The 21,695-nt window shown below is 41.3% G+C and overlaps 1 protein-coding gene across 5 annotated transcripts in view; it reads right to left on the bottom strand.

The window, feature by feature from the left end:
• The window catches only part of LOC142405183 (KAT8 regulatory NSL complex subunit 1-like), a 42,332-nt gene that overhangs the window by 9,313 nt on the left and 11,324 nt on the right, over nt 1-21,695 (bottom strand). For 4 of the 5 annotated variants that reach the window (XM_075492162.1, XM_075492164.1, XM_075492160.1 and 1 more), the window contains 6 exons: nt 16,034-16,175; nt 13,390-13,572; nt 11,420-11,550; nt 4,672-4,858; nt 2,865-3,030; nt 1,562-1,726 (listed from right to left, as the gene is read on the bottom strand). In XM_075492162.1, coding sequence (XP_075348277.1) covers nt 1,562-1,726; nt 2,865-3,030; nt 4,672-4,858; nt 11,420-11,550; nt 13,390-13,572; nt 16,034-16,175 — 974 coding nt within the window. Of the gene's footprint in view, nt 1-1,561; nt 1,727-2,864; nt 3,031-4,671; nt 4,859-11,419; nt 11,551-13,389; nt 13,573-16,033; nt 16,176-20,942; nt 21,113-21,695 lie in introns of all 5 variants that reach the window. The other variant, XM_075492163.1, reaches the window with a different exon arrangement.

The raw sequence follows: 21,695 nt of genomic DNA, 5'->3' as shown, positions 1-21,695 counted from the left end.
GGGACCTCCCCAGTTAGCCAGGACTGCTGGTAAATGATGGAAAGGGGCTTGGTGAGCACTTCTGCCAGTTCCTTCAGTACTCTCAGGTGGATTCCATGCTGAATACCACAAGTGGAGCAATCTTCCAAACCTATTGTGCCAAATTACTCCACTATTCAAATCCTTCCTAAAGATCTAGCTCTGTGAGGCTCTTAGAGAGTTAAAAATATATGAAAATCATCCAATAAAACATACTCTTCACAGTAGGTGTCTACACCCCTCTCCATACATGCTGCCCATAAATAATAATATGTTTTGTGTAGTCTCGTGGCTAAATATTTGAAAAAAAGAAGGAGGTATAGAAAGATAAATCCGTTAAAAGTCAAACTGCTGCTGACCAGTTGATAGAATCTATACCGGTGCGTTATTCAAGCATCGTCTAGCAGGTTCCTCACATTTATTCAACACTAACCACCTGCTTGTGCTACCCTCATTACATCCTGAGCTGATTATTGGAAGGATGATGCCTCTCCAGAACACCTCGCCTAGAAAACAACATCCATCCCCATTCAGAGCTATGTAACCTCAGCTCAGGTGGATTAAACATCATTAAATCAAGTTGTAGCTCAGATCGTTAGGGCCAAAACCACACAACTGGAGGCTGCCAATGTGCTTTCAGCATGGAAGTTGTTTTGTTTGGGTCTTTTTTCCATTTCCTTGTTTGTTGTTGTTTTGGTTGGGTTTTTTTGGTGTGTGTGTTGGTTTTTTTATTGGTTTTTTTTTGTTTTGTTTGGTTGTTTTTTTAAAATACTATCTGGTTTGTTCACGATAGTTTCCATCGGCAACCACAGAACATAAAAAGTAGCCAGATGCAGCAACTGTGTCCCATAAGAATGTCAGGGATACGGCCAGCTTGTAGCCTGCTCATTATGTTACTTGCTCATTATGTTACTTTCAAAAAGTGATTTGGCATAACAACATGCCTTTTAAAAGAAAGCCAAACAGAACACCTAGTTCACTGAAAAACTAGGATGGGTTAGCTGGGTTTCCCTCTTCCCATCTTGAAACTGGTTTGAGTCTTCTGTCACTCACTTTAACCTGCTGCAGACCATTTTACAATCATCAACTTTGATAGGCTGATGAAAAAAATTAGGCCTTCCAAAACAGTAAGAGCAGCGTGGAACTGGAACAGCAATTGCTGTCACAGCACAAAAAACCCACTAGCATTTTGCCAGGCAGACACCAATCTACTCTGATTTCAAATAAAGGTGCATAAAAGCTTCTTTTTGATTGCTTGTTCCCTTGAAAGAAATACAGAGAATGGCAATATTTATTTATTTTTAATAACTTGGCTGAGACAAGTACTTCTGCGTCCCTCTACAGGGGTCAGAATTTCTGTAGTTTGCAAGACGCTGGACTCGGTCACTTCGACATTACTATAGAACAGAGTTCAAATTATCTTCCACTGGAAGAAAGCGAGCTACTTCCTCCACTCTACCTTGACTGGTTGCCCTCAGGTACGGGTTAAAAGCCCACATTTAATTTTTTACCTTCATCTCAAACTCCGTTTTGCTTAACTTACGGGAGGCAAGCAGGAGCGAAGAGTGGAGCTTTGGGAACGCGCTGTTAGTTGGATCTTGTTTCTTTCCAAAATGGGACATCTTCAGAGTCTTGAGTTCATGGCTCAGTAGTCTATGCAATCCGTCCTCTCTTAATAAGGTTTCAAAGTGCAAGTGGAGAGGGTTGCCTGAAAGCAGAAAACACAACCTATTTTGGTAAGCGCAGTTTTTCCTCTTTTCATATACACAGTGCTGCATACACATCCTCAGCAATTCACGTCTCTCAGCACGAGAATGAAGTGACACAGCTAACTCAAGCAAGCGTGGCTGATTGCAGGCTCTCTGGCCCCACGCGTGCTGTGACACAGTGAACAGGATGAGAATGTCCCCAGAACAGCAGCCTCTGCACCGGGCCTCTGCTAGCTGAGCCAGAACCTGAGACCTTGCCATTGAGCTTCCTCAGCCTAACGCTACGCTAACCTGAATCGCAGCCAGCTACATATTACTGGGCAGTTGTTTGTATCATTATTTAACGAGCAGAGGTGAGCTTATACGTGGTTTTTTTTTTTTTAATGATAAAAATAGTTTTGGAGAGATGCTCTCATAGTTGCACAGTAGAAAAAGTATTTTCCTCACTGTCCCTTAACCTACTCAATAACTCCTTAGTGCACATTCTTGCTCTGCCGTGGTTAAAGGCGCTAGCAGTGCTGCAGCCACTATCATCCTTCAGTTATTTAAACAGAAACTAAGTGTTAAGGTTCGACAGAGCATAGTTCATAGAGCAACCACAAAGCGCATCTAGAAGGCCGCAGGTGGTTAAATTACGAGTGCTTAGACTCAAACAGTGATTTCACACTCAAAATCGGTGCTAGAGGTCTACAAAACAACTGCCACACAGCCTGTCAAAATCAGCGTTGGATTTTGAGTCTTCCCAGCAGCCCTCCAGGGCAGGGCTGTAACAGGAACTTACAACAGTAGTTCTGCAAGCCTCCAGAATTAGAACGTTCCTTGCAGATGACAGAGAGCTGATCCTAAAGAACTGATCTAAGCTTACATTAAACGAGAGATGGCAACTGCCTCAGACGCAGGCCAAGGCACAATGCGGTTTCCTAGGCTCAGAAATCTCCACGGACTGCATCCTCGGACTGAAGACTTGTGTCTGGTCAGCACGCAGAACATCACCGGACATTTTTCGTTATCCTCTAGAAACAAGCTTACAACTGTGTTAGCATATTTGTAACCTCCTTTGATGCAAGGAGGAAGAGCAGAGAGGGTAGTGGCACAGTAAGGGATCCTCCTTCACTTCATAACCCGTGAGCTACTCACCATGAGATAAAGAGAGTATGGGGTGGAAGCCAGAGTCCAGGAGGGCTATGCGCTCTTCTAGGGACATGGTAGCGGGGTCTATCGTCTGGACAGAAGCTTTGCAGCTACACAAGATGCAAGAGTGGGGCCATTCACAGCTGCACTTCATGGTGAGAGGTTTCAGCGGCTAGCAGAAGAAAGGAGATCCGACATTTAAAGAGGGAAACGTGTTTCAGATTTAAGTAAAATTGAAGTTCACATCCAGTATCTCCAGTCTGCTTTCTACTGGTACACTAGTTTCCATTCACCAAAAAGCAAAGCCAGGCAAGTTTTGAAAAACTGGGGGGGACACACAAACCTCAAAACCATAAGCAAGCAGCAGATTTGCAGGATGAAAAAAATAAAGTCAAGAGCCAGGACCAATGTTAAAAGAGTGGGCAAGAGTACTACCACAGGCTGTTTCTCCTTCTGACCACGGACGAACTACCTTCTCAAAATAATTCAGTGTATTAAGGGACGTGTTTTGTGTGATTCTTTAGTACTATTTCCAAGCCAACAGAGCTGCTCCTCTGTGACTCCACTGAAGCCATAATACTTAATCAGTTTCCTTTTAAAACTTCAAACACCTCTGTGCCTTTTCCCATCCTGGTCTTCCTCATCTTCCTTAAGGGCTTTTCGCAGCTCTGATGCTCCCAAAAATCTTGATCAAAAACTGCTAGGCAAGCAGTCCACCACCAGCAGCATCCATCGTTCTGAGCAATATTGTCTCATTTTCCACTTTTCCTCACTTGCCTGTTGGAAGCATAAGCTGCAACCCCGACAGCCCTGATGTCTTTGTTCAAGTGTTTTCCCCCTCACTGTCGCTGAGACACACCCGATGCCCCTTCCCCATCAACGTATCCGGTTCCATAGTATCAGTCAAACCAGAAGAGGGAGCATTAATAATGCTTTTACCTATAGCCTAAGCAGGCTGACTTAAATCATACTGGCTTTGCGCTCCGGCGAAACAAAAGATCAGACTGGGAAAAGTAATGCAACTTTTAATCTTTCTGTCTTAAATCTGCAGGTTGTTAAATATCTGTTACTTGTAAATCAATATTTGAGGAAAAGGCTACAAACAAGCAAAGAAGATATGAGCAGTGTAACAAACCACCACTTGTCAACTGACGGATATTACCACACGTGTTCTTTGTTCGTCAGAATTAATACATTAAACATCCTTTAATCATCAGGTAACTCACAGCTACGTGTCCAAGGAATGCTTATTTCATCAGACTTGGTAGCTCAGCCTTCAAATAACCACAACCCCGTTACACTCAATCGCACAGCAGCTTGCCAAGATTAACTAAGGTTACGTATTTCTGGGGTTAAGGTTACATATTTCTGGGGGTTTATTTTTGGGTAGGTGTGGGGTTTTGTGTTGTGGTTTGGGGCTGTTTTTTTGGGGGGGCGGTGGTGGTTTATTTTTCCCTGGACAATTCCAAGGTAATCAACTCCAAAAGGCAGCTGGCAGAAGGTTGCTGCCCACGCTAGAGTCTGAGGTACGCTCTGGTCAGTGTTACTCAGAAAAATCAGCTGCCTGATTTTTAAGAACAGAAATTTAGAATCAGTTTCTAAACCGCAGTTAAATAGAGAACTCGTGACTTTTCTGACATATCTGGGAATTTCTGCTAAAATTCTACATCAATTTTAGAAAAGCGCTCAGAAAAAGCTGTACTAAAACCAGAGTCCAACATTATGATAGTTTTTGCTAAAAATAAATAAAACCACACACTCTAAATAAAAACGCAGCATAGTTTAGTAACCACGTGACAAAACTTTCACTTACCTTCCTGCTGAAGTGAGACACAGAGGTAGCTCGGACAAGCTTGCGCTTCTTGTATGTGCAAACCGGGCGGATTCTAGCAGCGATGCAGGTATTGTCTGACGCAGCAACAAGTGGGTTCTCCTTGCCAAATCTCTCTTCAGCATTCACACTGATCAGAGAGCTGCTGCTGGAGGAGCCAGGATGCAAGCTGCAACCAAATGCAAAGCAACTCATGCAGAGCAAGAGCAGCAAGTTGTAATTCTGTATTTATGATTGTGGCTGTGACGCCCAAAGACTCCTTAGTATTTATGTCAGCAGCTAGTGCTTACCAGGTTTGTTCTCATCACATTTTTATAGTCTTTGCTACATTCTCTCTCAAGGGATATGTAGATTTCTGAATATTTTGTTCTCAACACAGAAATGGACACTGAAGGGTCTTAACAGCTGTACTTTCATCAGTTAAAGACAGAAAGTCTTAAAGCCAAACGCAGCCACAAATAACATGCGTTCTTTCTCCAGCAAAGAACTTCAGTCAGCAGCTCAATTTATCATCTGATGATAATAAAGTAATTTACTTCCCATAAAAAAGATAGCCATTAAACCTAAAAACATTGGCAAACATTCTTTCCATTTCTCTCTCTTCACCATGGAGTTATGGTTAAATCTAAGGTCATATTTCAATAAGCAGATATGGTTTATTGCCTTACAGTATATTCTTCTTCTGGAACCATCTGTAAAACAGTGCCTTCGTAAAAGATCTTTTTTGTAATTGGTCACACGTTCATTTTATCCTTTAAAAACTTAATTTATCTGTTACTTTTGCTGGTCCCAATCAAGTGTGGTAATTTTTTCCTTGGTTTGTATAGCGAACATTCTAGTAAAATTAGAAGTTTAAAATCTGTATTTTTGTCACGTGAACCAGAAAGGTTCTAGCTGGATATTCCAACTCCATGCTGCACTGTGGGACTGCCTGGCAGAAATCGATGTCACCAGACATTGAGCCGAGGTACCGGTTGGTGACAAGTCTTTAGAACAAGAAAAAACCCAAGCCTCCCTATCCCTGCCGTTCTTCGTGAAGTGAAGAGGTGCTGATTTACATCCACGTTAGATCATTCTACGCTGTTGTCCATTTGTTTTCAGTTCATAATTATAAGCCAAATCCTATTCAGCTACAAACATATATACATGAGGAAACACATCTGCAGGAAAAGATGTGCTTAGACACACCCACATTTCCTCAGTCACCTCTTAACTGCACAAACCAGGAAGATAACAAAATTTTATGGACAACAGTAAGAGGCAAAATGCAAGCGAGAAAGTAATCCACTGACGTTCCATAAGTAAAACCAAATGAGTTCTATATAGCAGGGTGTGATGAACCTCTGAAGCCTACAGCAGATCTCCATGAGTATTCTTTCCCAATGGCCTCATGCCTCCTGTTGCCCGATACAGAAAACACAGGTTTGCAGCAAAACTGGTGTATGTATTTTGGACCCAGACAATTCCAAGCCACAGTCACTTCCACAATGAGATAGCTTGGGTAGTGGGACAAGGAGTTGCAGTAATGAGGCGTCACTGCCCGAACCTGAAAGAACTTACTGCCTGCGTGATGCAAACAGGCCATCTCACCTAAAAAGCGACCTTTTAAGAAGATGTTCTAACAGCCAGGAGGATTTCTCTCAGCCTCTGAAACCAGGCCGCCGCTCTACAGCTCATTGCCACCGTCACGCCAGGTTAAGTGGAACGACAAGGAAGGGAGAAGATTCATGGCCAGAACCACAGTTACCGGGTTCACCTCCATCCAAAACCCCTGCTCACTCATGTGTTTGCATCTGCCCTGTTGTTATTTGTCACACAAAGAAAACTAACTTCCAATGCTAAGCTTTTGATTGTAGAGCATTCCACACCAGAATAGCATGGAAAACGTTACAGACATGGGTAACTTAATTTGCAATTTCTCAATACGTCTACTTATTCTCACAGAATAGCCTTAGATCCCCACTGTGAAGTTTTAGTTCAGAGTATACCCAGTGATCCTATAAAAGCTAGGAATAACCAGACTAGGAAAATCTAAGATATATTTTCAGTTTATCACACAGATGACTCGGGGGTGTAAGTATCTCAGGGGGGTGCAAGTGTCTCAGCAGCATTTTGAAAGCTTAACTCTAGAGAGCACTTTTAAACTTGCATTTAAGGTGTCCCAGAACTTTCGTCAAAGCCTCCAAGAGCTCTGTGAATAAGAAAGTTTGAGAAATTTCTATTACCTTGTGTGTTAACCAGGAGGTTCAACATATCAAAGTTAAATACAGAGGAATTCTAGGGCTCTTCTCTGACTGCCGAATAAAGCTCTATATTAAGAAGCTTTAAAAATATATGGCCCAGCTTGTGAAAATCCATGTTTTCAAATCTACACAAGATACAGTTTTCCTTCCAAAAGAGGCAGAAGCTTCAAAAGCCATTACGAGACCAACAGAAACAAAACAAGCAAGTTACTTCAGGCAGCGTTTCCAACATAAGCAGAGGATAATTTAACTAAAAAAAAATCTGGAGACACAAAATATTTAAATTTTGGGATCATGTTGCATATATCTACTCATTTAGGAGTGATCAAAGACAGATCATACTACACTGCACAGGGACTCTCCACAGGAACTTATTTTTACGAGTTCCAAAATGGAAATCCTGATTCTGAGTATACGCTCAAAAACCTTTGGTCTCTTCCCCGACAAGGTCCAAATGAACTCCTAGTATCCCACACAAATTCCAGTTTGGGTACTTATAGTTTCATGCTTATCTTCGGATGTGAGCTGGATACGGCCAAAGTTCTCAATGATTTTTCCAGAGTCTGCCTATTAGGGAACTGCCTCCCAACGCAAGCACCCAGCCCGTTCTACAGGAGAGTAAACCACACTGAGAAGAGTCTCAAAAGCATTTAGGCACCAGAAGAAAACAGAACATTTTGTTAATACCTTAAGTCTCTTCAAGTTAAAGAGTTACCAGTTCTGTAACTTGAAGAGAGTGTGCTTAAGATGTTAATGAGAACACCGCGTAACACTGTATTTGCAAGAACAGGCTACAGCGATGCACAGTAACAAGTTTGAATTAACACACCAAACCCGAACAAAAGAGCGAGGCCCACATGTTACGTAGCAGAAGATGATGGGTCCAAGTACTACGGTAAAACAGAAGGGAAACATGTATGTGGATCAGTGCCACCTCTTCCCCTCCCCATCAGCCTAAGCCAGACTCAAAAAGTGATCACCACAACTCAGCGGTGCATTCACAACGCTAACATTCGCCATTGATCCTCCCCCTGGTCCTGGCAATCATCCTGCTCGTCTCTGGCCCCTGGTTTCACACCACGGTGGCGATTCTTTCAAGCAGAGCAAGCGAAGCCACAGGTTGTTCAACCTGTTTGCAGCACAGCAATCAACCATCACTCTCTACAAAATCAGAACTTCACCAGCTCCAGCAGGTCAATTTAGAGATTCACGTTCTTTCTAATAAAAGTAATAATAGCAGCCTGCCCTACGAGCAGATGTGCATTCCTGATATGGGAATATGGAGGTGCTCCTCCCGGGGGGCAAGGTCAAGCTTCCTCTCCTTTTTCCTCTTCAGAGCTCTCACAGAATTAGCCGTTTGTTAATCGGAGCCAGGCACTGGAGGCCTGGCCAGAGCTGCATTACATAAAGAATAGCGACTGCCTGGTATCCCTGGCATCCCAACTCTTCAGCCTTTTGGTTTTTCACATGCAGAAACATGCACTACCAATTCAGTTTGTTTTATCAAAATTGGTAACTCGTATAATAAAATAGACAATGCCTTACTTGCCATTAAGAAGATTAATTGCAAGGGGAACAAGCATAAAATTTCATGGAATACAGAAGCAGAAAGTAGTATTTCAGCTGGGTTTAAGATCACTATATACTTCTAACTCTTCAAGTATGAAACAGAGACCCAATACACCACACTGCAAGTAACTGTGGATTAAAATAGCCATTTAAACAGATTTAGACTTTTACAATTTGGTCTAATACTTCCAGAATCCTCTGGATTTCTACAATATAAGTCAAGAGAAGATTAGGTATATTATCTGCAGATTTAGCACAGAATAAAAGCACGACTACTAAAGTATCTGCCTTGGGAAGATTAGCAACGTTACTGCTTGAAGCTCAGGACTAATCTGCTAAGAATTTGTTAACCTATCACTCACTGTAGCAGGAATACAGAACTAAGTGTCTGCTTTCAATAATCTATACTTTCTGTTCCCTCATTCTACTGCAGTCCAATCAATCCTAGGCTGAAACTACCACTCTTAAAATGCAAGACAGTTTTATGGAATGAATACAGCAAGAACAACCTTTACTGAGACATCTACGAAAGAAAACAAACTCTTCTCTAACAAGAACACAAGCTGTTTTATTTCATTAGGCAACACATCAGCCTGAAGCCTCTGCATGTTGTGATCAGTCCAACTTCAACTTCCCAACACTAAATAAAACTCAACCAACTGATTATAAGAGCATCAGGCACCTCAGAAGAAGGTGCTGACGATCTGCAAGAATGATCACGCTGGATCAGACCAAAGGTCCATCTTGCTTCGTATCCTGTGGAGCAGCTGGGCTAAAAACAGGCAAGGAGAAAGGGGTGCAGAGAAGGTCTCATGGTCATCAGGAGCTCTTGGAAGTGGTTCCACCCAGCATCAGCAGCCTGCCGCTGAGGAAGAAGGGCACAGCAACCGGGAAGCAGATGCTTCACATTGCCAGGCACGTCCTGTCACAAGCAGGTAGGGCCAGGCCATCAAGTGCCAAGGTGCTTCTAAACACCAGGAGGGTGAAACCAGCTCCGCGCTGTGCTAGTAAGACACAGGAAAACTGAGGTTTTGCTTTGCCCAGGACTGACTTCATCTGTGCTTGAACTGTTTGTTCTTCACCCACCACGACGACAATGGCAGGATGTGGCCGAGGAGGACCTGCCCACCTTAACAGAGGAACAGCAAGTAGGTGGCTCTGCACGAAACAAAATGCAGTGGCCCTGACCAGGACGTCTAGGAAGGAAGTGTAAGAATTGGGCAAGTACGTACGATACATACCCTAGTGCTCTAAAGAGTCTCTCCCAGCGCCTTTAGCTCAAACCACACTTGGCTTAGGTAGTCCCAGTGTATTTAGCAGCTTTCAATGAATCTTTCTACCACGCAGCAAAATGCAGACTGTATCCTGCTTTTTCAGTAGCTTCACAGAAAAAGGAATGATGATGACGACCTTACAGAAAACATAAGGAAAACCCCACAAGAAATAAAAGTGCACCAAATTTTACTCAATTTAATTTGAAGTGCCAACCTCTCAACTTGGGCATTTATGCCTCCTTAAACTAAACTTGCTCACTTGTCTTTTGCAGATCCCCTGAAGTCGACAGGCATCCAGGACTGGAGACTGAAAACCTTTTCTCTAGATGTAAACAAAGGTAACATGGGAAGGGGAAACTTCATTTGAGCCCCTTTGTAAGGGATGAAGGCCTGAAAGGCAACTGAGTCGCAGCCATCAGCTTACGAGCAAGAACTGAGAAAGCAGCATGCAATCTGATGGGGGAAAGGAACGTTTTCTCCGTAAGACTTCAGTGCAAGTTTCACCATGTTGTCGTCTGTATTGGGTTTACATCCCTCCTACCTATCACTGCTTTATCTGATTTACACAGGATCGGATACCGTGTGAAGAAGTGAGGTTTTGGGCTTTTTTTGAAGCAGCACTAAATTCTTCCTTCTCCCCTCTCCCAAGAATAAGGTGGCAATAGATGGAGAAATCTTTAGAGAAGTGAAATAGAAGGGAAGGAAGTAAGATGAAAGACTTCTCAGAGAACAGTCTAAAACCCAAGGAGATACCACAAAGCTATACATGCAAATGGATCAGTTGGAAGAACAGCATGGTAAATCATTGGGACAGTCAGTGCATTTCATGGGTGTATTTTCTAGGGAGCTTCTCTTAACTGATATATCCAGTACTCCACGGCATGAAAAGCTTATTCAGCAATTCTACAGACTAAAGTTTGCCTCTTGCTACCGAGCCTCTTGAAGCCCACCGACTGCTTGCACAGGGCATACATCCTCAAATGCTAGTTAAACACTGAACAATAGAAGGAAAGTTCCCAATCTATTTAAAAATTACTGTTCCCCCCCCCCAAACAATTGATCAGTAATATCTTTTTTCTTACAGACTCAAGGCTCCATAAAAATAGGAAGAGCTAAAAGGCTAAACTCTAGGTGCCTCTTCATCACCAACAAGGCAGGTAAGATTTACTTCTCCATATATTGAAAATTAATAAGCAGAAAAAAAATGTTCTACATTCTGTGCAAGGAAAGAGACTTAAAAAACTCAGAAATCCACTCGTTAGAAAAATAAAAATCAGGTCACCAGGATGCTGTACAGCATCCAACTTTAACCTAGACAGGCAAGGTACTTTGGTCATCCATTTATAAAAAGGAGGTAATATCTTCCAACAGGCTGCCTACAAGACAGGCAACATCATCTATATACTTGGCAGTTTCGGTTGTTGTTCTTTTACACAATAGATCACAGCTGGTAATTTTATATTACTTCATAGAAGAAATTCCCCTCTAGAATCCTCCCAACAGACACGCATACCTATTTCAAATTTTTACAACTGAACCGTACATACAGAAGTCTTGTAGCTAAAGATCTCTTTCTTAGCCACTATCACCAATGCCTTAAATGTGAAATTACTTTGATCAACCTATAAGAGGAGGAGAACTAACCAGTTAAACAGTCTGTTGACTTGGCAGGGTGACGTGGCGCAGGCTCTGAGGGGTGCTGGAGACCCACTGAGGGGGGTGCAGGAAGGGCTTTGACATATAGGGTTTCCCAAAGACTGTGTAAGATGAGTGCTCTGCAAGAGAAAAAGGAAATCTCCAACTCAGTAAAGCTTAATGTCATAATGAATCTGAAGAAGGATGAGGGCAGAGAGGCGAAAAGCCCAGAAAACCAAAAAAGCAGAGTAATCTAAGAAGCATTCTGCAGTTATAAATATAAATGTTGAGCTTAAATAGGCCCAAGGTAAACAATCACATGCAATTTAATCAATTGCATTTCAAGCAACAATCTCCAAATCAATCAAAGCTCATATTTTAAATGCATTCTTAACCATCACAGAGTAAGTATAACAGTAGAGCTTTTAGTTCTCTGTTTTATAAGCTGGAGACTATTTTCAGAGCAAGACAGCCTCATTTTTGAGCTATTCTGCCTTTTCCACTAGAGAAAAAGCTTATATTCTACTAAAATCTGTACTAAATGCTATATGAATTCCATAGAAGCTTTCTGCAGTTTCAATGAAATACTAGTATTACTTAAGAACATTTGATGGTTCACACACACTCATTGGACATGATTCTGAAGTGTCAAAACCAAAATACTTCTGATTTCCACACCATTAAACCCCAATACCTGCAGTTCACTGCATGCGTGCATACGTTAGCGTTAGTTAAACAAACCCCCACAAAGATAAAAGAGCAACAGAAGTACAGTTTTCCTCATACTGCGCTTCAATGTCACAGCTTCGTCCCTTGAAGGAAGCATCTTCTTGTCAAATAATTAATAAATACAAGGATTTATTGAGTCACAGACTGTATCTGGACCACAGAGTTCAATTGGTAGAGCTTCCGTTAACTTGTTTATTCCCTTTTTGAACAATTTAATTTTGCCATAGAACGTTTCAAATCTGAATGTAATTATTGACTATACTTCCTTTTAGTAGGTATTTCTATTGTACAATGAAAAAAACAATGAATCATCCCACGTTCATCTTGAATTTATCAAGCACAACCTCTCACCTCTGTTCCCACAAGAGTTCAGTTACTTATTCTCAACGTTCAGATTCCACAGCTTACCCTTCCCTTCTACATATTGGAGTATCTTCCCTCAGAATTTGCAGCTGAAAAAGTTAAAGCTGGCTTCCAAGAAAAGGAGTCTTAATTTTTTTTTTTTCTGTGTCCTCTGAAACCTGAGTATTTTCCCTGCTCTACAGCTGCAGCTTGTGACAGTTGACCCTTCATAGTGTCACAGAAGTTAAGGCTACAAGCTCCTGGTAAGTCACTTGGTCTGGTGACCTGTATACCAGAAGCTGCCCACCACCACCCAGAAATACCAGGTTCCAAACAGTACTTAGATACATCAGTCCTTTACAAGGGTCTTTAAAACCATCGTACGCAAACGACGTGGGTCAGAAGTGCCATCAACACCAAGACTCTAGCAACACCTTAAGATCAGAAATTAAAGGTTTCCTAAACACTGGTTTTCAGTTTTTTCATGACTGCAAACTCAATCACTTTCCACAGACCTTGCACAGGAAATTAAGATTCACAGTAAATTAAGATTCACAGTAAATTTCTGTGGTGGGTTTTTTTTTTGTTTCACAGTTTTGGTTTGGTTTTGTTTAATTTTGTAGAACTCTCAGAATACACAAAAGTACAAGAGTTTTTTTAAAAGCATAAGGTGAAGCAAGTTCAGTCGTCACGCGTCAAATACAAAGTACTAGTAAACTGATATCAGCTGATGCATTAATATATTAGAAAAAAATAGCAAAAATGAGTTAAAGAAACATTAAAATAGTATAGTAAGACCAAATTCTTTGATGTGATTTATAAACTGCTGTTGATTTAAGACTTGGTTTAATGAAAGTTTCTTTCTTCACTTCTATCACTGCAAAATCACATGCTTCTTGATTACTGACCTGCTTCTGCATATTATACAGGAAACGGGAATGAACAGCATCTCCTACAGGGCACCTTGGGATAGAAGATGAAGGCGAGAGCCACTTATTCTTTTGGGAGGTCACCAGTGATGCAGAACCCAATCGGCCCTGCTTCTTCATTAGGTCTCCAGGCTGCCAGTCACCTCCAAGGACTACTGGGCCCTGGGGATAAAAAGTGACACTGAATTCCACTCACAGAAGCCACAGCACAACAAATATTTCTTAAGTATACTCTAAAAGGGAAAGAAACAACCTAGGAGTTACAGTTCTATAACTCTTCTATACAGTTACAGTTCTACACAACTTCATCAATTCAAAATGTAAGTGTTCTCTCTAACCTAGGGGAAGCAGTTTAAGGGGGAAACGTTACTAGGCCAACATCAATGCTGTTTGTTTTTCCTAGAAGAGCTGTCCGCAACCATGGCTTATAATTAATGTGCTGGTTTCAAGGTTCTCCAGTTCTGCTCACAGCTACAGGGAGGTATAACTGAGACCAGCAAAAAGGAAATCAAGGCACGACAGTGCCCGCAGGACATTACTTGCTCGGTATCATTGGTCACGGACCAGCAGACATCGGTGACTGCTATTTTAGACTACACCATTCACAAGATGTAGACTATGAAGAATAACATGGCAGTAATTAATAAGTACTGCTCAAAAGCTGATGATTGCCATGATTAAGACTACCATCCTCCCTTCACACTATTCCATTTTTATAACGGGTGAGGAGAGCTGGCCCACTCTGCAGCTCAGTTTCTACTGCCCCAGTCACACATATCCTTTTCATCCTTACCAGCGTATACTTACCTCGCGGCAAGTATACTTACACCCTTACCTCGCGGCAAGTATACTTACACCCTTACCTCGCGGCATACACACAATGCTCTACACACCAACCTATTTCTCTTGACAATCTTCTCTGTGCTCAACAGCAGCTTAATAGTTTCTCACACCAGCAAAAAGTCTCTTTAGTAAAAGAGATTGGTAGAAAGTAGCTGGAAATTTAGCATTCCTTATGGGAAAATTTAATGTTATTCACAGTGTAGTCTACACTTTATAGCACCTGTGGTATAATTATACACATGCTTGTGAATGGAAAAAAATATTATGCAGAACAATTAACTTATTTCATGCATTTGCATTCACGTCTGTATAAACATCATAATTGCTTGAGAACAGTAACTGCTTTACAGTTAATCATAAGCTAATTTGGTTAAAGAAATACTGAAATACAGCTAAGACAAATTCCAGTGACTTAGAAAAGATTCAAAGCATCTGAAAAGTTAGTATTGTCCTTCACCTGGTTGTGCTGCATGAGAGATTAGTGTTATGAAAGTCTAGGGCCCTTCGGAATCACTATCTTCCATAGCATTGGAGTAGAATCAAAGAGCAATTCAGATTGGAAAGTAAACCTGGAGGTCATCTAGTCTAAGCCTCCACTCAGAGCAGGTCTGACTGACTCTCTCATTGGCAACCCTAGCCAAGAATGCCAATAGATCAAGGCTTTTCTCACCTGAGATCTCACAGGAGCACCTACAAAAGTGTACAAGGAGCAAAGCTATATAGGCACTGCTCTTTATCTTTGTCAGAGACACATTATACCCCAGTGGAATAATAAATTTTCAATTTATCAGACAAGTCATCCACCATATTTGATTTGCAAAAGGCATTTATCCAGAGAAAATAGACACATATGCAATAAGGACAATAATTAAAACAGTTTTCCTTCCAGATAAAGGGCAGGAGGAAGGAAAACACTCAAGCCAAGTATAAATCCTCCCATTCTGCTTTTTTCCCAAAGTCTAGGGAAATGAGCTTTGCAGTTTACACCGAAAGCCAAACAGATTCAAATCATTTCAAATCAGAACATGAGAGTGATTTCAAAAGTTCAGAAGCACCTTGAAAGGATTAACTCAAGTGTTTCCAGATACTTTTGCAGTGGACTGAGAGGCTCTTAAACGGGGAAACCCCAAAACGCATTTCAAGTTCTGAAGACGGAAAGTTTTGTTTAATTTCTTCCAGGAAATCTAGTCACATAGAAGTAAATATCATCTAGTCAAGAAATGAGTATTCATCCTATCCATTTTCTACCATAACACTTCTCAGATATTGAAGTGAAACATTAAAAGGTCACGGCCTAGAAGAAAACCATAAAACTTGTGTACACAGTGTTCTGAGATTTAAAGATCTACCTGCTTTAAATGGTAACACTTTCTAGCAGGCATCAAGGCTTGAAACATAAACGGTAGCTGCGAGCACCTCTGCTGGTACCCTGGCACTATGCCAGTGTAGAAACCAACACTTGTGAGGACCAGCCTGGTAGCTTACGCTTCTGTGGAGCCCCGTTCCGCTAATGAGCTGCTCTGCCTGGACAAGATAATGAAATTAAGCCCCTCCTCTCTCAGCAAGCTCTTACTATAATCTTTGTGAAGTAGACAGAAATCACAGCCTTCAAAAGATAAAGGTAACACCTCTTACTGGTTGGTATGGGACTAACTCAAAAGCTCAAAAGCTTTTTCCATCACCCTTATTTCTACAGAGAAAATACCATTCTGCTGAAGAAATAGCCCATTAAGAGCTTCCAGAGAACCTCCCAAGCCATAAAACAGAAGGCTAAAATTACCTTGGCAGCACGAAGTCGCTTGTAGATATCCGTCTGCTGTCTTATTCGATATTCCAAATCAGAGATTTGAGCCTGCAACCACGTCCAACGGCAAATAATGGCTGCTCTCTCCATCGCCCACTGGCACTCTGCATGGTGACGTCTGAAAAGCAAAAGTTTGCTTGTGCTTATTTAAGGAATAGTTTCAACACTAGAAGAAAAAAAAATTGTCAGAAATTCAAGAACAATTTCACTATTAAAAAGTGATTAAGAGTTCACAGCGGATATAGGACAAATGAGTTTTCCCCCCACAAATTCTACCCCAAGACAGAGCGCTCAATATAATTCAACTGTGCAACAAAATAGACTACAAAGGAGCAGGTATCATCAATTTGACTATCACAAACCAATGCAGGAGTTTCTAGCTCTTTCTAGACAAGCACAGAAATGACTTCTCTCCTCTGCAGATTTGGGGGAAGGGACTGCCTGAAGGGACAAAGTCTGAGCATGTGCTGCTGACCACAGAGCAGGACTAACCTGTCCTTGTGACACTCCTCATAGCCGTTTGTGTAACACCCTCTTAAAACCCTCTACCAACAGAAATCCCACATGCCCGTCAGGAAGGTACCCCAGTGCTTCACCATCTCAGCCGCAACGTTTTTAGTCTATTGCTTAACTCTCCGTTGCTGTAACAGAAGACCATCACACCAGTGCCATGTAGAACACCGGATATTAAAGCACCTGCACAGATAAGACTTCCTTTATACTCAAGGTAAGAGGAAGTATTGTCTTCACTGAAAGTTATTGTTTGAATGAAGGTTTACCTTAACGGACTGCACCACACGTTCTAGTGGGTTCAGCAGCCAATGCACCGTGTTTAAGCATTAGGCACTGTGCAGTAACCTTACCAGCCTCCCAAAAAGCATCCCTGCTTGTCAGTCAGAACCTTTAGGCTACAGACAGACAAGCAATGACAACCCACGCTACGGCACTTTAAGAAGCTGTCATGCCCAGCACAAATGACAGCCTGTGGCATGTGCTGTAACGTTTGGCATATGCATTATACCTAAAAAAGGCAGATAAGGTCCTGCGTCTAATACGCAGATTGAATTTCTTTTGCTGAAACAGAAAAATCACCTTGCGTAACAAGTTTTTTCATAATTTTAGTGTTACAATTTCAGTTACACTGCTTACTAAACAGACCCACAAACTACTATATCACTACAAACTGAAGCACACGGGTGGCGTTTATTGACAAGAACTTTTCCACAGAGGAAAATATCTGATGCAAGTACATTCTCAACCCACAATGGCGAGTTTTAATACACGGCTCTGAATTCAATGACCTAGGGCTCTAGGCAATTCTTGGTGGCAGCACCGTGGAGGGGAGAACTGGCATCTCAGCCATGGAATACAGGACAAGGCACGCCTTTGTAGGCGCAGGGGATCCTACAGCAAGGTCGTTCTTAGGAAATGAAAGTGTTCTTCTCTTGCAAGACCTGCACCCATAAATAAATTTACAATCCTAAGACGACCTTGTGGCTTAAAGACTTTCTCAGAGTTTTGTTATGTCTAAGCAAGTAGTCTAAGAAAGATTTTGTAGCTCACAGATCCTAAATACATTTAGCATTTGATCTGAATTTATGGAGATTAATGAAGCACACATTCAAATAATCCTCATAATATAAGCAAACACAGCTACAGAACAGTACATCAATCACTTCAGACTTGGAAACAACGGCTAATGCAAATACCACTTCGTAAGTGGAAGTTTGTGGAGGCTCCGGTGTATGCTTTTTGCTTTTGCACCAATAGTTTGCAATAACTTCAAAAATCTTTTAGTGCAGGCAGGAATTTGCCTGCGAAAGAATAGGGATTAAAAAAATAATTGAAGTTTAATCTTCCATTCTTAACTCAAGACCACTCACTTCACAAGCTGATGTAATTCAATTCAACTCAAACCTCTACTGCAAACCCCACGGTGGGATTTTTTCCCCTCTCTTCAGAAAGTGCGTGACCTACTTTACACCAGCAGTATGATGGGTAAAGAGCAAAGACCAGGTAACAATTAGGGCTAAAACCACTTTGGGGAAATGTTGATAGGCTCCTTTTCATCTGTGTGGGGAGTCTGCTGTGTCTGCATAGGATCAGATGTGGCTACAGTTTAAGAACTCTAGTTTTAATAAAGAAACACATCAAAGAATTATTTAGGGCAATATATCAAATGTAAGAACAGAGCACTGACTAGCTGAAAAAAATCAGAGCTCTCAGAGAAAGAAAAAACTTTGGATTTTCTTTAAATTAAAGCTCATAGAAACAATTGGGAATCAATATGTGAGCAGAGAGAAAAAACTCAGAAGGGGCCCCAAGCTAACGATGCAGCTTCGAAGCAACTTCAAAGAGTCCAGTTAGCACATCAGTGAATGAGATTCTTCTGACTGACAAGGTCATGCCAAAGGGAAACCAAGCCACAATTTGGCTGACCAAACACTTTGTAACGAGGTTTTTCCACAGGACGTTTAGCTGATACGCACTCCTGAAAACAGACCAACTTTTACTGATGCAAAGACCTTATCGACCCAAATGCTGTACCTTCAAAGTACAGTTTACCTTCCAGCCTGAAATCCATTTTATTGCAGACGTTTCCTTTTATTTAATACATTTTTTGAGTACCACCACCTTCTTCCAAAGATCAGGATTTTTTTTTTCCTCCTCCAAACATACTACAGCAAGAGCATGTTGTTTCAAATGCCTGAACACACTGGGGCATCCAATCTGTTCTCTCTCGGTCTTCAAATGTGGCAATGCAACATTTAGAAATTAAGGTGAACAGGCCTGCTTTACTAGATAAAAACAAGCACTGTTCAAAAGCAGCCAGTAAAAAAAAGTTTAAAAGTAATTCTGAGCTAAAGATGTCTAAAGAGAAATTAAATAATAGGAAAGAGTGCTTAGGCTACGATTCCATTTGGAATTGGAGCACCACCAGAACTCCTTCCAATACCACTCTGATTAAACAAAATTATAGATGATAACAGGGAGGGCCAATGGAAGGTGTTAGTGTCCTGGAAGTTATTCAGCCCAAGAGAAAACCACTGCGTCGGCTGGTAACACAGAGCCACAGAACGATGAAAGGCAAACTGAAGGCTTCCTCAGAATTGCTACTTTAGCCTAAGAATTCATAAATGTACCAGTATATAATGCAATATAAAGACTATTGTAATTGATTATTACAAGTTTATGTCTATGTAAGTCTTGATTATTTAGGGCTAGGCAAATGTCTCACCTTGTACATGTCACAACTTTAACACAGAGGCAGAACAAGGGAGGCAAATGTGCAACTCATACCAGGTTGCCTGCTTGGCTTGCTGTCTTAATTTTTCTTCCTAGAGAGAACGGTATACTAGCCTTACTTGCACCTCCTGTTCATATCTTTAAGATATGGGTTAATCTTTCCCAATTGTTCTAGAAGAGTTAACTGCAACAAATTCAGTCCACAAAGGAATTCTTTAGATGCACCTTACCGAATCTCTCAAATCCAGGCAAGCCCCCAGAACCACCAAACAAAAATGGCATGGTGCAATTAGAGTTTTAAAACCCAAGTTTCTGCACTACCAGTGCTTTTCAGATTCCAGTGGTGCAGAAAATTAAGAAAATGCCTGCAATATGAAAAGGAGTCTATCTGTAACAACAGCAAATTATTAGTACCAAATTGATCTTGGGGAAAGTCATAAAACAAATTAGAACAGACACCAAGCATTCTGAAAAAAATGCAAGACAATCTGTGGGAGCATTCGTAAAGGCATAATTAAGTAAATTTATAGTACATTTACTACTACCATTATGCAATTGTCACAAACGAGCGCATTAGTATCTTTAGCATATCACAGCCTCCCACAGCCTTGATAATCATTGCTATACTTTAGTATCAAATCAATTAAAGCTTGGATAACTGTCAAACAGATTTTTTTCTTTCTTTCTTTCCCTAGAGAAAGAGTAGCAAACAGAGAGGTATTGAAATAAGTCACACGGAAATTGAGTTTAATCAAACTGACATATAAGGTAAGTGACATGGTACAGAACTGCTATTTAATAGCACGCAGGAGAATCCATTTGTCAGAGGACTAACAGGCAGTACATTTCTAGGGTATGACACGAGAAGAGAACAGAACCCCCAAACAAATGCATGAATAAAGGGGCTGGGTTATCTCATACTTTTAAATCAAGGTAGCAGGTTTCCTCATTTTATGCATATGTAGTTCAATGGAGTTTATGACTTGAACATGGGACACTGCAGCTGCTAACAGTGTAACGTCTGTCAGAGACGCCACTGGTAGATCTAACCAGCAACACCTTACGCACGCCTGCCTCACCTAGACCAAGGCTCTGACAGAAAGTCAGCACCGTTTTTGGCTGTGGACAGTGTTCCCTGAAGGCACCCATGCAGACTTACAGCAAAAAAACAACGTCACCAACACATATGCACAGAAAACTCATAGAAGTCACCTTCTATTTTAAGCAATCTTACAAAAATCTTGTTTATAGACAAATACCTCTAAAGCCTTCCACAGGACAGACCACACAGTACTGACATTCACCTGAGCAGGCAGAGCAGGTCTCCATGCTCTGAACTGGCTACAGCAGTTTCTCTGGCAATGCACAAAGCAAGAACGCTCCTTCCCTTCTCCCTTCTGAAACCTCTTACCTCCAGGGACCCTTCATTTCAGTTCTCCCCAGCTATTTTGTACTAACTCTGAAAACAGAAAGACTACGTGCCTACCAACAGCATGACAATGGCAATCAGTATCAGATAGTTTCTTTCTCAAATGATGTATCTGCTGCCACTACCAAGGTATGAAAATATCTGCAGAGAGTAACCTTTTGAATAAAGAAAAGGCAACAAGCTAAAACAATGTCTGAAAGAAATTACTACCTCATCTGTAGACATTTTGATGAACAAGGCTGTTCACAATGATGCAGTAATCACAACTGACTTCTTGAACCTGGATATCAGACTTGTGTTTTCAGGAGATGTTTATCTTGCTTGTAGTTTTCCAGGAAGCTTTCTCTCTTCCTCCTGACAATGACTCAAGCTCACCACATCTAATGAATTAAAAATACTGGTTTTAAGATGACATGGAAGGAACTGCATAAGCCTCAGGTGACATAAGAACTAATTGTTCACCTCCCTCTGCAACCCTACGTGTGAGGTTGTTGGGGTTTTTTTTAAGGCAGGTTTTGTGTATCTATATAAAAACCCAAGCACGCCATACTCAGATTACTAAACCAGTATTAAAAGAAGTGAGGTGAGACTATGGGTCAAACTTCTTGTGATTACAGGCTGTGGATATAGAGCTTTCTACACCCATGCTTAAGAGTGATCAACCTGGTAGACCACCAATCAAAAAGGAAACAAATACTTTTTTTTCTTCTTCTTTGGTGACATTTTTCACCAGAAGGTTTCTGAACGTCCTTATGACTGAGGGTAGCACAATCCTCACATCCTGATGACACCAAATGGGATCACTTGCCTCAGGGAACATAAGCAGAAGATACCTCTTCTGAGCATGCCAGACAAGTCTCTGAAGACAAACTTCAGTCATGACATGATGGGAACACAGAAGCAGAAAGATAATGCCCCAGCAACTTCACAGGAAAAAAAGAAATAAAATCTTTTTTTTAGAAG

The sequence above is a fragment of the Mycteria americana genome, chromosome 2 (assembly GCF_035582795.1).
Source record: "Mycteria americana isolate JAX WOST 10 ecotype Jacksonville Zoo and Gardens chromosome 2, USCA_MyAme_1.0, whole genome shotgun sequence".
Classification (NCBI taxonomy): domain Eukaryota; kingdom Metazoa; phylum Chordata; class Aves; order Ciconiiformes; family Ciconiidae; genus Mycteria; species Mycteria americana.
This window is presented reverse-complemented; position numbering and strand designations above follow the sequence as displayed.